The sequence below is a fragment of the Mytilus galloprovincialis genome, chromosome 1 (assembly GCF_965363235.1).
Source record: "Mytilus galloprovincialis chromosome 1, xbMytGall1.hap1.1, whole genome shotgun sequence".
NCBI lineage: Eukaryota > Metazoa > Mollusca > Bivalvia > Mytilida > Mytilidae > Mytilus > Mytilus galloprovincialis.
The window spans coordinates 60,332,286-60,349,326 of NC_134838.1; the positions used below are offsets into that span (position 1 = coordinate 60,332,286).

Here is a 17,041-nt window from a genome sequence, read left to right on the forward strand (position 1 = left end):
TGTAATAATCGCGAGATAATTGGCATAGAATACACACAATTTCCCTGAATTTATTTTATACCAGTATAACAATGAGGAGATGCCAATGAAACAACTATGGTGACCTATAGTTGTTAATTTCTGTGTCATTTGAACTCTTGTGGAGAGTTGTTTTATTGGCAATCATACCTCATCTTCTTTTTCATATCAACCAGAGCTCATTTTAAATGAAGTGAATATTAACAATCAATATAGAGCTATAATATTCAAATTATTCAATTATGATCTTTACTAAACTTATCAGTTTCACAGTTTCGCGTGACAATATCAAAGATATAAAATTGGTCCTTTTTAAGACAGATTCCCGACTTATCAATATCTTAAAAACATGTAAAAACGGCAATTTTTTTTATTTTTTTTGTCATATTTTTATTCAGTTTCAAAAGGTCCCGTTTTGTTACAAAGCGCCTTACATACATGTAATAAATTGCATATTATATAGTTAAACACCATTGACTTTCTTTTTTGAGTGTAAGTGTTCCTTATAAGGCTACTATTAAATCATAAAAAGTGCTTCGTGCGTACTTTAAGTGTATTTTCTCTTTCATTGTCCATACCGATCTCGAAAAGAAATCAAAATCGGACGACATACTTAGTAAAATACATTGTACCATTGTATGATACTTGTATACAACTTTCATTCTTTTGAAAGTTTGTACAAGTAACATGTACACTAAACAATTAAAAAGTGTGCCTGATTGCGGAAACGAAAGTTAATATCTTCGTTCACAATCCTTTGATACTTACAATTGTTCGAACCTTCCAATCAGATCACGAGAGCATTTACCAATCGATGACCCAGTTTGTTAATCACTTAAAATGCACAAGAATTCATTGTAGTTCAAGCTGTTACAAGTATTTTAATCCAATTAATTTGTAAACGCAATTTTGATTTGTCAACGTCTTATATTTTAGGGAGTAAATTTTACCGTTTACCGGCAGCATGCAACTAAGGGCGGCCGCCATTTAAAAAATTGGAATCTACTGGTATGTGATTTGTAATGCTTGTAAAATACGCTTATGATACAGAAACTGTAAAAAAAAATATGTTCTGTCTCAGATAAATTCACTATACATGTAGGTGTGGCAAAATAAGTGCGTCTTAATAAAACAAGTAAAATTGATAACTACAATATTTTTTACTGACAAAAAAAAGTACCAATATTTGAAAAAAACATAGATGAAACGAAATGCAAAAAAAATATACACTGTTGTTGATTAATTTCACAGTTAATGATCAATTAGGTATAAAAATAGAAAGATGTAGCATGACTGCCTTGGTAGTCAATGTCGTTAAAACCACCCTCGTTATGATACCCAATAAGACAAATCTCTACCGGGGACCAGATGACAAAGAAGGAAACAGTCACATACAATGTAGGTCACAGTACAGCCTTTAGCAATTAGCAGTACCAATCATCCATAAAAGGCCTCGAAATTACAAATATGTAAACATGAAAACCCGTTCCAGGAAACAAATGCCTTAATGACTATATTACTAGTACAGCAACTACTTTTGATAATAATAATACATTATGTGAATTAGTAATTCGTGTCCACAAAGTAAACTTTAAAATTCTATATACACATAACCCGAACCCCCATCACTCTCGTTTATAAATGCACATATAAAGCAATCGACTGTAGGGCCTACTTCCGGACGGAAATACGTTGACTAAGATTAAACTTCAATGCTGTTTTGAATGTAAAGCGTTTTTGTGTGTTCTGTAATGGTTGTTTACAAAAGAGAAATACGGATTTAGATGGGGAGAAGCGGTAAGATATACAGTTTATTTCAATTTACAAATACTACTTCCCGTGTTCCAGTAAGGGAATATGCTAAATTAACTAAACACGTTTTTAGGTCAGAGATATATATATTTCCTGTTTTTGATATTGTTGACAGAGTTTGATGTAAAATGAACGCAGTTCAATATATATCGGTTATACAATATTTTATTCTCTTTGTTTCGCTTAAAGAAACAAAACATGGTTATATTTGAAGAGCATAAACTATTTGTATGTTTGTTTGTTATAGTTAGCTTTTTGTTTAAATTTACAGTTTCAAATAATTATTTCCAATGTACAGGCTGTTCGCTCTTTCCCTTCTGCTTGCAAGGTGTCAAAAACAACAAATCAACCTATTGCATGGAATAAGAATCATTTTGACTCGCCCTAAATATGCACTCAATCCAGTAGCAAAAGGTTCATGAATTTTTATCATGCTGTTTTTTATTTATAAAACCATCGAGACATTGATAGATTCGGGTTTGCTTAACATCCAGTAGCAAGAACTTTATACATGTTTATGATTTTAACAAACTTACAATAAATTCAAAAAGTAGGTTTTATAAAACAAACCCCCACGCAGACCCTTACGTATTTCTTTGAATTGTATCTCAAGGTCAACCAATAATGGAATTATCTATTTGTAGCCTATTGTTACGGAAAATCTTATTTATAATAAAGGTCAAGCAATACAAACAAACAATGATACAGTTAAATACATTCAATAACAATAGAACATATTTTTAAGAAATTTAGTTTAATTTACAAATTGATGCAAAAAATAACAATCATTAAATCTTATTCAAAATTAAGGAAGAATTTATAATAAAGGTCAAGCAATACAAACAATGATACAGTTAAATACATTCAATAACAATAAAACATATTTTTAAGAAAAGTTTAATTTACAAATTGATGCAAAAAATAACAAACATTAACTTGTCTGACAGGGGTGTGACACCCTCACTTAGTTCTAAAGACTGTTTCATGACGACTTCAATATATGACAAATAAGTTCAGGTGCGATTTAAAGTGTGTTTATTAAATACATCAGTACATTCAAATAATGGTACATAGTCTTTTAAATATGCAGACAAGAACGAAATGCTATGTTAAAGTCACAATACAAATAGAAATGAAATTCGTCATATAGGACTCAACTTTACACAATCTTTGTGCTCTGGGAATGTTTCTGTATCTACCCATTTCAATAGCTATCAAAGAGTAACTGCCTACGTATACAATTATCACAGTTTAAATATTCCTATGACACGGCCGACACTCGGCTAACCGAGAGATTGGTCGGTTAATCTATATTGAGTATGCGGCTATATCGGCGGTTGGTCTGTTAATCGGGTTGGCTAAAGTCTGTTAATCAGGTGTTATCGAGAAAATCATTGAAAGTTCAGCATGTTTCATTGTATAACTTTCTAAATATATTTTCATCATAAAAAGTATTCATGTCTAACAAAACAATTCAATGTACTGAATTCAGTGGTGTAATTATTATTTTTCTAGCTTCGATGTACGATCTATAAAATGAAAAGGCGGGTTACTCATCAACAAATTTATACACATTTTACACACATAAAATGTACACAAAATGACACATTAGTTAAATTTACTTGCATTCAATATTTTGAACATCGAATAAAGAAAGGCATTATGTTTGTTAACCATATTGATATCATTGTGTGAAAAATCTACACGAAAATCTGTATTTCGGTGACATAAATCAATCTTTATTTAAAACCTGGTCAGTTAATGGGTCGGATGTATAAAACCCGGTCTGTTAATTGGTCTGTTAAGAGTTATGAATGGCAATAAAAGAATAATTTTATTGCTATATGGGGTGTTATTGGATCAAATGAGCAGGCTCACGACGAGCGGCTAAAATATACGAAAACAACACATGAGCAATGAAACATAACATATACGGAAACAACACATGAAATTGAAAATTGATAAAAATGGTTTCAAAAAGTGTAATATTAAAGTAATATTAATTTCATCCAAGAATGATCGCATATATCATGTTGATTCTGTTTAATTGTCATGAATGACACAAATTTGTCATCTACATTGGTAATCAGTATATAAATCAGAGATAAACGTCGTAATGAAACTAAATATCAGTAAGTAAAATATATTGGGATGACAAAATATGAAAAATAAAGAAAGAATAATGATTAAGATAAATAAAATGTAGAAAAAAATGACATAACAATTTAAAGAATACAGAAATAAACAATACCCCAATCCGGACCGTCATGATATACACGAGAATCTGGATGGAAACGCAGAATATAGAATAATATATAAGGACAGTAGAGAGTGATACATTGCTAAAAACGAGAGAAAAATAATACTTGTTTAAGAATACACACATGAAACACCGATGGCTGTTGAAACAGTAACGGATTGCGATGTACTTATATTGGTGACAAATTCTAGAAGTTTACATGCGGACAACTATGGTGGCAGGTTAATGCCATTTTGCGTTTTAGCGCTTTAGAGTTTTCACCTTACATATTCTATATGGCGAAAACTCGAAATTGCGAAGTCGAAAACGCGAAAATGCGAAACCGATTTCTCGTTTTCGATTTCGCGTTTTTGCCCTATAGAATATAAAAGGCGAAATCGCGAAAATCCGAAATGGACTTCACCGGCCACCATAGACAACTGTAGTTCTCCTCTGCACTTCTGTAGAAAGGAACTAAACGGAATAAAATGAATTGAAACTTAAAATAAATAAATGTAGCTGCATTCGCTCCTTTCCGTTTACTTCTTTAGAGTGATTTGTAAACAACATATTATTAAGTAATAGAAGAAAGGAACCAATTGGATGATGCTGACGAATTAGGGTTTAACGTCCAGTGACAAATATCATGTTCATATGTGAACGAGAACACGTTATATGTACCCTGTGATGTATTAGAAAGACTCTTTCAGTCGGAATTGAGAACGTGCTACTTCGAACAGACACAAAAATTAAGGCTGATTGAAAACGTCAATAAAAAACTCATGCATATTCCAGATGCCAATCCATATTACGTTATATTGAAGTGACACACCCTTCAATAAAATTCAAAGAAAGTCAAAATAAAATGCTCTTTCTAGGATTCTGTGGCACCGTATTGTCATTTTTGTTTACTCAGGAACATCTCATTCTTAAATTTTTCAAGGGGAAAATATAAAGGTAGCAAAATTATTGTCGTGGCTAAAAAACTCTTAACTGACACAATTTCAATTGTCCAACCCATTAACAGACTTTATTCCCATAATTTTCACTAAAACGTGGTATTATTCACGTTATTTTACAATTATGAAATATTGACTAATGTCAATTTATATTTTAGAACCACAGTATTATTTTTTGTCCTTTAAATGATATCTAAATTTGTTTGTTTCGCCTTTTATTTAAAAAAATGCTATGCGTATAAGCATAAATACTACATACTTGCGCGACGCCTTTTAGTTTTACTGAAAACTGCACAGACTAAGAAATGTTTTTACAAGTGCAAAATATTCTATGATAGACATCATTTTGTCAGACACTTTTCTTTGTTTTTGATTTGGTTCTTATAACATGCCAAAAATCTGTATATTTAATAGAGTTTAACATTAAATTAAGAGTTTTACTCTTAACAGACGTATAACCAACCCGATTAACAGACCAGTCGCCCATATAGCCGCATACTCAATATAGATTAACCGACCAATCTCTCGGTTAGCCGAGTGTCGGCCGTGTATGAGAAACAAAATATTTAACGATTTAAAAGTGTCTGCATGAATTTGACTATTTCTTTTTTTGATTGTATTATTGAAAAAACAAAGGACACGGGGTATTCATCCATGAAACAAAATCAGTACACGCACAGCAAAGAAACATTCCTAAAACAAGGAACAGCGCTTTTATTGTTTTTATTCATAATGAGGCCTTTAATCCTGTAAATAGTTTAAATGTTATATACATCCTGTTCCTGTGTAAAGAAATCGTCAAAGAAAAACACAACCTTGTTCAATTGACGTATCGTATAGACCCGATATGTTGAAATGTAGATGTACTTTTATGTCCCACCTACGATAGTAGAGGGGTATTATGTTTTCTGGTCTGTGCGTCCGTCCGTTTGTCCATTCGTTCAACCGTCTGTCCCGTTCAGGTTCAAGAATTTGGTCAAGGTAGTTTTTGATGAAGTTGAAGTCCAAACAACTTGAAACTTAGTACACATGTTCCCTATGATATGATATTTCTAATTTCAATGTCAAATCAAGGTTTTTATCCCATTTTCAAGGTCCACTGAACATAGAAAATGAAAGAGCGAAAGGGGCATCCGTGTACTATGGAGACATTCTTGGTTTACAATAATTAGGGGTTGGAGGGTGTCAGCTGCTGTCTAGTTTATGTCAACCAAACCTTTTTTGGGTTCTTTTTCTTATTATGTAAAAAAGTCATTAGATTCTAAACTTTGGACAGGGGACGCTTGATATATTTTCTTGATATTATGTTATATGTTACTGTTTGTTTAAGTGGTACTTTTGTATATTACTAGGCTTATTGTACTAGTGTCTGATAATAGGCTTATACTTTAGTGTAATACTAGCCACATATTTGTTTAGTTTAATAACAACTAATTATTTAGTTGTATTTTTTCATTGTTTTGTTTTGATTATTTTTATATTTTAACTTTCTTAAATGGATCAATGCATTTACAAAATTCAGTCATTGGTGTTACTGTACTTGATTCAACTATAAGATGTTACCGCACTACCGGCCACACTGCGCCTTTTTTCCATTACAAATATTATAGTATCAGGTCAACCCTTAAAACAATTTAAATAATTTCCTCTTGTATGTATGATTAATCTTATAGTAATCATGTTGTATTTCAAGTGTTTCATCTTTTAAAATACTACTAAATACTCATTTGCGAAGGATGTGAACGAAAACATCCGGAAGTTAAACATCAAATCTCTTTAATTACAAATAGTTTTTAAAATGTCCAAACAAAATAATTAGCTACTCTGAATTACTATTAAATTTATCCTATAAGTGAGTTGTCGTGACAAAAAGCAGAAGGTTATTGTTTTCTATTGTCATATAGCTAGAGAATTAATCATGTGAGCTACCATATGATTTTTATTGAGGGGAAAGGGGGGGGGGGGGGGGGTTCTATGATGGAATTTGAAAACAATAGGCAGGACAGGTGTTTTGGGTAAAAAAAAAAAGCAGGATGGAAACTTTGCAAAAAAAATTGACTCCCGCGGAGGCTTCACCCGTTTAAATTTCAACGCGCAAAAGAGCAACTCATAGTTATACCAGCTATTAAGGTACCAAATTTTTGAACGAGAACATGTCTTCGCATATCACACTCTGCTTTTCCCTTGGGGTGTCGGACATATAGGGAGTCGTAATAACAGGGCTGCCCCGTACAATGTAGTACCTATGAATTTTGAACCCCAAATCAAATGTCGTTTTCCTGTTCAAAAGAGTACCTTTACAGGTTTTTACTATATTTTTTAGGTAAAAGTTTACATATACATTTAATTTGGACGCTTTGTATAGTCATATGGCATTCTTTTTTGAACTATTACTAATCGACAGATTGTAACTATTTTTAGGATGTTTTGACCAATCCCGAGAAGACTGTGCATTCAACCACTGTCTGGCAAAGTTTCGAGATGCAAATGGGAACCCGTCAACCATTAAAAGAACAACTGCAATTCCCTTTATCACTACAGGTATATATAGTGTCATACTAAAATACATAATCAACATATCTATTGTATTAATTTGATTGCTACATTGATGGTTAATATGAACTTATGAAGCATGGTTTTATCGAAAGGTCTGGAATGGCAAATATAACATTCGTACTCAGTGTAATATAAATTACATTGATACGGGGCCCGGGAGCATGTTTTTTTTTGAATGTTTGAATGACAAAGTTAACATGTGTACTCAGGGTAATATAAAATGACATTTATACGGAGCTTGGTTTTATCGAATATCCGAATTGCAAAGTTAATATGTGTACTCAGGGTAATATACAGAATATACCAATGATATGGAGCATGGTTTTATTTCATATTCGAATGGCAACATTACACATGTACTCAGGGTAATATAAAATGACATTTATATGGAGCTTGGTTATATCGAATGTCCGAATGGCAAAGTTAACATGTGTACTCAGGATAATATAAAATGACATTAATATGGAGCTTGGTTTTATCGAGTGTCCGAATGGCAAAGTTAACATGTGTACTCAGGGTAATATAAAATGACATTAATATGGATCTTGGTTTTATCGGAAGTTTGAATGGCACATTTCACATGTGTACTCAGTGTAATATAATATAACATTAATATGGAGCATAGTTTTATCGACAAATAGTAAGCAGAAAAAGACAGCTATAGAATATACTATACTTGCTATAACATATTTGCCGATCATCATACATCATTTTCAAAGAAACATATGCATTTCTATCGGTGAATTTCAGTTCATATCACAAATTGCATTTCATATAAAAGTACATAGTATAGATATAGCATAATTGTTAATAAATGCTGTTGCCATTTCCTGCCAACTCTAATTTTGTTATTTTTTAATGAGCATCTAAGATAATTATAATTTATTACGTCAAACAGGCTGTACGCAAAATTTTATTGAGGTTAAATAGCATTGAAACCCTGAAAATCATCAAAAAGGTCATATTTTTTAGGAAACTAGTCGTAGGTGCCTTTTATAGCTGACTTGCGGTATGGGCTTTGTTCATTGTTAAAGGCCGTACGACCTAAAATTTTTAATTTCTGTGTCATGTGGTCTCTCGTGAAAAGTTGTCTCATAGACAATCATATAACATCTACTTTTTTATATAGGTACATGTTCCTTTAAAGTCATATGAAACCGCAAATTAAAACAAAATGGTGCATATGTTTTTTTTATAACTAAATGGATATTTTTCATTTTAAAACTCATGTACATATACTTTTTTTTTTTAGAATATTCTTTAATGTGTCCTCATTTAGAAGAATTTTACTTTTTTTAATTGCTTGCTTCCAGGAAGCAATTCGCCGAGATATTTTCCGTATGCAAGTGACCTTAGCCTGACCCTTCTTGTTAAAATCCGGTGATTGCAATACGCATGGATCCGTCATTTAAATAATCTTTTGATGGTACATGTTATACACGTGCTCAATATCCATGCTTCTTTGCTGATTGTCTACAATAAGATGACAATCGGTAAACTACGGCTTCAAAACACGGCAATTAATGAGCTTTTATATATACATGCATTGGTTTAATAATTGGATAAACATTATTTTTCACCAGTCATTCGTTTCATATGACTTTTATTATATCTATAAAGTTTTCTCTCTCGTTTGAATTTATTTTATATTGTCTATTTTTTTGTTTATTCAGATTTTTGTTGTATCAGGTTGGGGTAGTGTGGGGGTCAGATTTTTGTTGTATCAGGTTGGGGTAGTGTGGGGTGGGGGTATTTTGTTATTCAACCAGTATAGGTAACACATTTTGAAAATGTATTTGATTTTGATCAAAATTCTTCTCGACTGGGTTCGAGTCCGAAGTCTGAATGTTAGTGCCAATTATTTCTGTATATGTTCACTCGCTATATCAACTAGCCTAAAATATCCTTAGTTTTCCACACTTTTTGAGAATAATGTTGGAGGGCCCGTGTGTTCTGCTTGTTCCAATCAAATGTCATCAGACTCTCTGTTTACAAATGACATTTTCTGTATAAGTTCAATGGAAACCAATACAGAAGCTCTGAAGTATAGCATGCAATTTCGATTATCTTTTTAGATCCAAACCCTCCACCAAGAAATGGTCTTGGTGAGTCACTTGGACTTTTAGGAGGGAACTTAGCAGTTTATGTCGGCGCCGGGACTGGGGGATTTGTTGTGTTATGTATTGTCATTATTTTAGTACTATGCCGATCAAGAAATGCCGAGAAGCATAAAAGGTATTTTTTCTTTTATATCAATACTTACATTTACACATTTTTAGCATAAGTTTATCGGCGATTTTAAACCATAAAAAAATACATAATTTGCGTGACTTCTTCTTTTGTCTTTTAAAAATCTACCGATCTCATACGTAAAGTTATTTTCACCTAGTCTTTGCAGTTAATTCTTATTTTGTGGTATAACACCACTGTCACATGCTAGATGAGGGTTGTGTTTAACCCTGCAAAAGTATGTACGTGCCTGTCCTCAGCCAGGCACATGTAATCATGTGGTTGTAGTTAGTTGCTACCTGACGAATTGGCTTTTTTTTGTTCAAAGTTATATATATCAGGATAATGGGTTTTCAAGTTTGAATGTTTTACTTGCGCTCATGCCTTGGCCGTTTATAACTGTTTTTCAGATATGAGTTTAGCTCATTGTTAAAGACTGAATAGAGTCCTGCAATTGTTAGCATATATGAATTTGGTTATCATGGATAGTTCTCTCATTAGCTGTCAAATCATATTTTTCCATTTTTATATTCAACGATGAGCAAAACGCATATCTTAAAAACAGTCATAAACGGCCAAGGCATGAGAGCAAGTTAAAGCATTACTCATGCTAACTCTTAAAAGGATAAGTGTGCTAAATAAATGTATGTACATACGTAAATCGAAATAAGCTTATTTTTTACTGGATTTTATTTTTGTTTAATAACAGACGGGTGATAGAGGAAGATTATAGAGTGGTGGCGACGACATTGACAAATGTAAATGATTCTGATGGTACAACGTATGAAGAATTGTGTATTGTAAGTAGTAATTGGGAAAAAGGGGGGGGGGTAATTCAATTGGAATAAAGAATAAAGTTCCTTTATACGAAAGTGCACATCAGCAAAAGCATATTGAAGTTAATAAAAAATAATGCTAGACATTTTATCGTGTTAAAAATAAATCATGAACAGAATCTTTCGATTCGCCTGTCAGAATCCTATGTATTTTGGGAAATATTTCCAAAAGAGTAAACAAGAGCATTGTGATGATTGGCTTGTAAGTTATACAGAACGTCTTACCCATCGGGCAACTGATCAACGACGTCATAAACTTTATTTTAATTTTGCCAGATTCATTAAATTAACCACTATTCTTCAGATTCAGCAATGGTGAATTTGATTAACAACTCACGTAAAATAAAATCAGATCAAAAAATATTTTGTAAGGACAATGAAGTACCTGAAGTACAGGGGATATTTTATTTGTTCTAAATTTGTTTTCCGAGTAATCCAAAATTTAAAGTAGAACATGGTATTGTAAAGTATTTTTTTTATTTGAATTTCTCGGTTTTTTTTTCGATATAAGATCATATAAGTCCAAATGAATTCTTATTATTATTTCTTGTTTTTATATCTTTTCAGGACAATCCCCACTACAATCGACACGATGTCCAACTGCCGTATAAAAAAGACCGGAAACGCTTACCCGGGGTGTCCAACGCAGTAAATTACACCTTTAAACGTTTGGTCAGTGATGATTCCAATTCATCTTCAGGCAATACATCTAAAACCTTGAATCAAGCCTCAAATAAACCTCTACCTCCAATTCCAAACTCAAACTCAAAGACATTACCAAATTATAAACAGGCGGCCGGTGCAAAACTTTCACAGTCTATTGATGAGTATACAGAAATAGGAGGGGAGGTGAAAAGGCGTAGTAATATATATAATCCCTTGGATTCGGAGAAATTTGGGGAATCACGTGACAGTCACGGGATATACGAATCACTTAGAGCCAGTAAAATGATGGATATACAGAATAATCGGCCTCCTATTGGACTTCCAGATGGAGAATATTTTACTTTAGCTAAGGAAGATGACAATTCTACTCCAAAAGAGCCCATTTCACCCGGTGAATATATGGTACTCGCAAAGGAAGAAGAAAAAAGTAGTTCGGAAAATCAAAGGTTGTTAACATCAACTGAAATGTCAGAAAGTAGTTCGGAAAACCGAAGGTTGTTACAATCAGCTGAAATGGCAGAAAGTAAAAATGAGCAATCGGAAATGACGCCTTACGCAGAATCGTCATCAAGATCTGTAATTGAAGACGAGGCTGACAGTGGAATTTGTGAGAGTGGTGGACCTAAAAATGACTATTACATTCTTGAAAAGGATTCCGACAAAAAAGATCAATCTGAAAATTCAGATTATATAGAGCCAGTAAAAGGTGATCGACATTCATATATGCAAGTACTGCCAGAACATGCAAAACTTTGTCGAAAAAAAGAACTTGAAAATTAAAATTCGACGAATCATCAGTTTACTATATATATAATATTTATATAAAAACATTATTATGCCTTTTTAGTTTTACTTATATTGATCAATATTGCTTAATGCGATATAAAATAAAATTTACTCAAAATTGATTGTGTTTTTAAATTTTTTTATAATTTACACAAAATAATTCTATCGCAGTGAGATACGACACAATATTGTAATGCAGGTTATGCCTACTCTTCAATGTATTTTATTTTTATATGTTACAAATGGAAAACACTTACTAGGTAGTATAAATCGAATAATGACTCTTTGTGTTATTTTTTGACATTTCATATTTCCTATTTATCATTTGGATTATATTTTTTCATTCTTTTTGGTTTTTTTTTTGTGTCAAAAAAAAAATATATATATATAAGGTCAAAATGAGGAAGATTTAATATAGAAAGGGTGAAATATGGACACAGGAGACAGCAAAATTAGGTCCAAAAGGGTCAAAATGAGGAAAATAAAATATTGGAAGGGTGAAATATGGACACAGGAGAAAGAAAAAAATGGTCTATATATATATATAGGTAGTACACATTGTATCCCGGTAGTCCCTGTAAAATACCGGCATCACACATTTATGATAGAAAGTTAATTGCGAAATACGTGTTTCGGCAGTAGTAATAACATTTCAATAAGAGTTGTTAACAGCTTGTGCTTTATTAAAGTTGTTGTGCCAATGTTTTTGCTTTGATACTCGATTTTGAATTTATATTCTGCTTCTCTGCCCAGCAAGTACCATTCAGACTGATCGGATCTATATCTTAAAGCTGTGTTTGTCTAAGAAGGGGGTGTTTATCTTTTTGCTAACTTGAACTTTAACAATTTTAAAAACAATTGAGTTGAAAATATGTAAGAGTTGTACATAAACATTTATACATATGACGTGTTGAGCTAAGGTGATAATAAATTTATATTGCTAACGCAGGCTTGTTGTCTAATCCTTGTATCATACGGGTATATATATATAACATCTCCATGCCTTATATATCATATACTGTAGTACGACGCTAGATTAAAACTGACGTGGAAAGGTAACACCCGGCCACCGACAGCTTCATTTTTTTTATGAAGCCAATGTGATCATGTGGTCTAGCTGGACAGCTACAATGCAGGCGATTTGGTGTCACGATATCTCGGTAGCATGGGTTCGAATCCCGGCGAGGGAAGAACAAAACATTTGCGAAAGCAAATTTACAGATCTAACATTCTTGGGTTGATGTTTAGCCGAGTTGTATATATATAGACCAGTCTAAACGTTTACAGACACCATACATGTGTCCGAAGCGCCTTTCTGGTTTTACCTTAATTAGGAAAATTCAAAACAAATAATTTTAGAAAAGTCAAGGACGCATTAAGTACCGAAACACTTGAAGGGTTAATTGACCAAAGGAAACTAAGCATAAAAAGTCAAATTCATCTAATTTAAATCTCTGTTTTTAGATGTTTTTCTATCGATCACGAGGCATTTAAAATTAACCATATTAGGAGGAAACTCTATGACTAATCTTGAAGAAATCCTAACAAATTGCAAGAATGACATACGACAAAAAAATATACAGCAATACACAAAAATAATATACCGCATCTAAAATTACGTAATGTTGACCTGAATACGTCGATACTTTTGGTTCAGACTTAAATATAATGATGAGGAGAAGAGGAGACAACTATCTATCATGAAGCAAAGTACGAGGATGTAATCGTCTTCCGGTATAGTTGGGGAAAAAAACCTACAAATCTAATGGTCGATCATGCAAATCCCACAAATACAATGATTGGTAATGATGGATTGACCATTGCGGCCAATAGAATTGCCTTCTTTTTTGACAGGAAAACTGTTTGACATGTCAATCAGGTAATAAAAAACACATTGTGAGGGTAATTTCTATCAATGTCTGACTCATGTACGAACAAAGAAGACTTTCAAATACTGTCAGAGTTTCCTCTACAATGTTATTGTAAAATACAGAAACATACAGTTATTTATACACACCGATCGGGTACAAGATTACTAGTCAGGCAGTTTGAGATCATGATTTTGTGTAATGCAAGCATATCGACAGGATATAGAACCATAAGTGTTATTAAATGTTACAGTACATGTAGTAAATAAAGGCAACAGTAGTATACCGCTGTTCGAAAATCATAAATCGATTGAGAAAAAAACAAATTTAGGTTACAAACTAAAACTGAGGGAAACGCATATAAGAGGAGAACTACTACACAACAGAAACACAATATCAAAATGTAACACACAAAGAAACGAACTATAATATAACAATGGTCATTTTCCTGACTTGGTACAAGACATTTTAAGAAAAATAATGGTGGATTGAACCTGGTTTTGTGGCATACCAAACCTCCCGCTTTTAAGGCAATGTTAAATATAACATTAAAATGACAACATTACATGACAGGAATACATTAAAATAAATGGGAGAACATATAGGACAGAGATACACACGAATAATAGCTAACAAAAGGTACCAGGTTTAAAACGCGCGTTTCGTACACACAAGACTAACCAGTGACGTTCAGATGAAAAAAGTTCGAAAGCCAAAACAAGTACAAAGTTGAAGAGCTCTGAGGACCAAAAGTTCCAAAAAGTTGTGCCAAATACGGCTAGGTTTTTCTGCCTTGGATAAGAACATCCTTATTATTTAGAATAATATATACTTTTGCAAAGAGTAAATTTTATAAAATGACTATATAATAGATATACATGTACATGAATAAACCGTGTAGTGACTAACTACAACGCACAAAGTGACGTCACATTTGAATTTCTAAAACAATTTCCCAATAATAAGATAGAATTAGGATATAATTCAAGATTATATTTGTAATACTGATATAACATTTATAAATAACAATGAAAATCAAAATACTTATCAATATCAAATTGTGGTAGTAATTAGATAATTAATTGTATTATCTAGCTATGTAAGTGTTTCTTTTGAATCAAACTGTAAACCAAATATATCGTATAAATTACGTTGACTATTAACTATAAATAGTAAAATCAATATAAGTTATGTATAAATACAGCATTCAAATAAGGTGTTTAGTAAGTTTAGATGTATCGTTTCGACATTTACGAGCTCTTAAGTAATTTTCCTTATAAATAATTAGTTTGTGATATTCCTTTTATAAAATAGATTTTACTGTTAGGTTGTATTCATTGTTGAAGGCCTGTAGTTAACATCCATGTCCCTTAGTCTTTGAATTTGTTACATGGTTTTCTCATTGGCATGCATACCGTGCGTCGCCCTTTTTATTGTACACATAGGAGAAAATGCCATATCTGTAAAACAAGACGAATTAATTATCAAAAATAAACTTAAGAAACTATATGATTATCAAAAACATATTTTCCTATGAACAGATGGCTGTACAAATATAACAACAATCAAATACCAACAATCTGCAGGATATAGTTCTAAAAACTGATGGCATTTTTTAGGATGTGCACATCCTTATTACCCAATGAGGAAATTAATATATGGTACACACATGAAATATTTAGTAAATTTTAATAAAAAATAATTCATGTTGGAAATGGAAACCATTTTTACAAGTTCCAATTTTGAACTCTCCATTTTTTTCTATGAAGATTTTCCTGTTTCTATGAATCAACATTCCTTCGGATCCTGCCTGTGAAGTGCATATGTACCAGCTCATATGCTTTATTAGAATTTGTGTTTTCTATGCTGATTTCCTTCATAGAGGGTAAATAAACTCATCATAGATACCAGGACTAAATTTTGTATATACGCCATACGCGCGTTTCGTCTACAAAAGACTCATCAGTGACGCTCGAATCCAAAAAAGTGAAAAAGGCTAAATAAAGTACGAAGTTGAAGAGCATTGAGGACCGAATTCCTAAAAGCCAAATACAAATTATTGCTTTTGAAAGCTATTGAGTCAATGGTTCCTACTTCAAGTGTTTTGTAGAATGTTGTTTGTCAAAATTTCGACTTTAAAAAAAAATCAATTTTATATATATTTTTCTTTGTCCTTAACATGCTTTACATAAAAGTTATGGTGCGAAAACCAAGAAGATGCTTATTTGGGCCCCTTTTAGGCCCCTAATTCCTAAACTGTTGGTATCTCAACTCCCAAAATCAATCCCAACCTTCCTTTTGTGTTCACAAACTTTGTGTAAAAGACATATCCATCACAACAAATATTTAATAAAAAAAAAAAAAGCAACAACAATGAAAACCACAACAACATTATATAAGAATATGAAAACAATAAAATTAATTACTTATTATGTTATTAACAGAAAGATATTATATATAGATAGGTATGTAACAATTAAATACATGTAGAACGAATAATTTTTAAATCATATTCATCAATTTAAATTGAATTAAAAAATTATACCGTAAGACAACATGAGAAATCCAACCTTCATCTTTTGTAGGTTTTTTTCTCAGAAGCAATTTAAAGGGGTCCTAAACGTATACTAACCATGCAGAGTAAAAGTGACGTCGTATTTAAAATACTCTGTCCGTCTGGACTTTGCTGTGTATTTTTACATGCACAGCCAAACGGGAGCTCATCTTCAACTCGAGTTTAACTTTCGGATTTAAGAAATCCAGCTATATTTATGGTGTATCCTTTGATAGACAAAGAAATGTTCTGATGATTAATTATGATTATGATTAAAAAAGATAAAAACATGACACTTTGAAAAAAGTATATGTACCTAAAAACACTGAAGTCGCTTTTGAACAGAAGCTGCACGGGCTAAAAGCGTGTATAGTAATGATTATCATGTATGAGGGCTTACTTAACTAAAATATGAAATTTGAAAAAAAAATTACTAAACATTGAAATAATTTAAATATGAAAAAATCCACTTTATTAAATTGGTGCGTACAGGAGAATAAATATAGATACAACCAGAC

At 32.1% G+C, this 17,041-nt stretch overlaps 1 protein-coding gene and 1 long non-coding RNA gene across 2 annotated transcripts in view; one reads left to right on the plus strand and one right to left on the minus strand.

Annotated features, from left to right (window-relative positions):
- Positions 1-17,041, minus strand: part of LOC143080343 (uncharacterized) — a 172,384-nt gene that overhangs the window by 15,042 nt on the left and 140,301 nt on the right. The gene's annotated exons all lie outside the window — the stretch shown is intronic.
- On the plus strand, positions 1,677-12,223 carry LOC143080337 (uncharacterized). Its single transcript, XM_076256138.1, has 5 exons — positions 1,677-1,815; positions 7,450-7,569; positions 9,660-9,819; positions 10,523-10,613; positions 11,217-12,223. The coding sequence occupies exons 1-5, from the start codon at positions 1,803-1,805 to the stop codon at positions 12,093-12,095; spliced, it is 1,263 nt and encodes a 420-aa protein (XP_076112253.1). The 5' UTR covers positions 1,677-1,802; the 3' UTR covers positions 12,096-12,223.

Coding starts and splice junctions, on each gene's coding strand:
- LOC143080337 (XM_076256138.1), top strand. Junction 7,570..9,659: donor AATTCCCTTTATCACTACAG/GTATATATAGTG, acceptor TTATCTTTTTAG/ATCCAAACCCTCCACCAAGA. Junction 10,614..11,216: donor CGTATGAAGAATTGTGTATT/GTAAGTAGTAAT, acceptor ATATCTTTTCAG/GACAATCCCCACTACAATCG.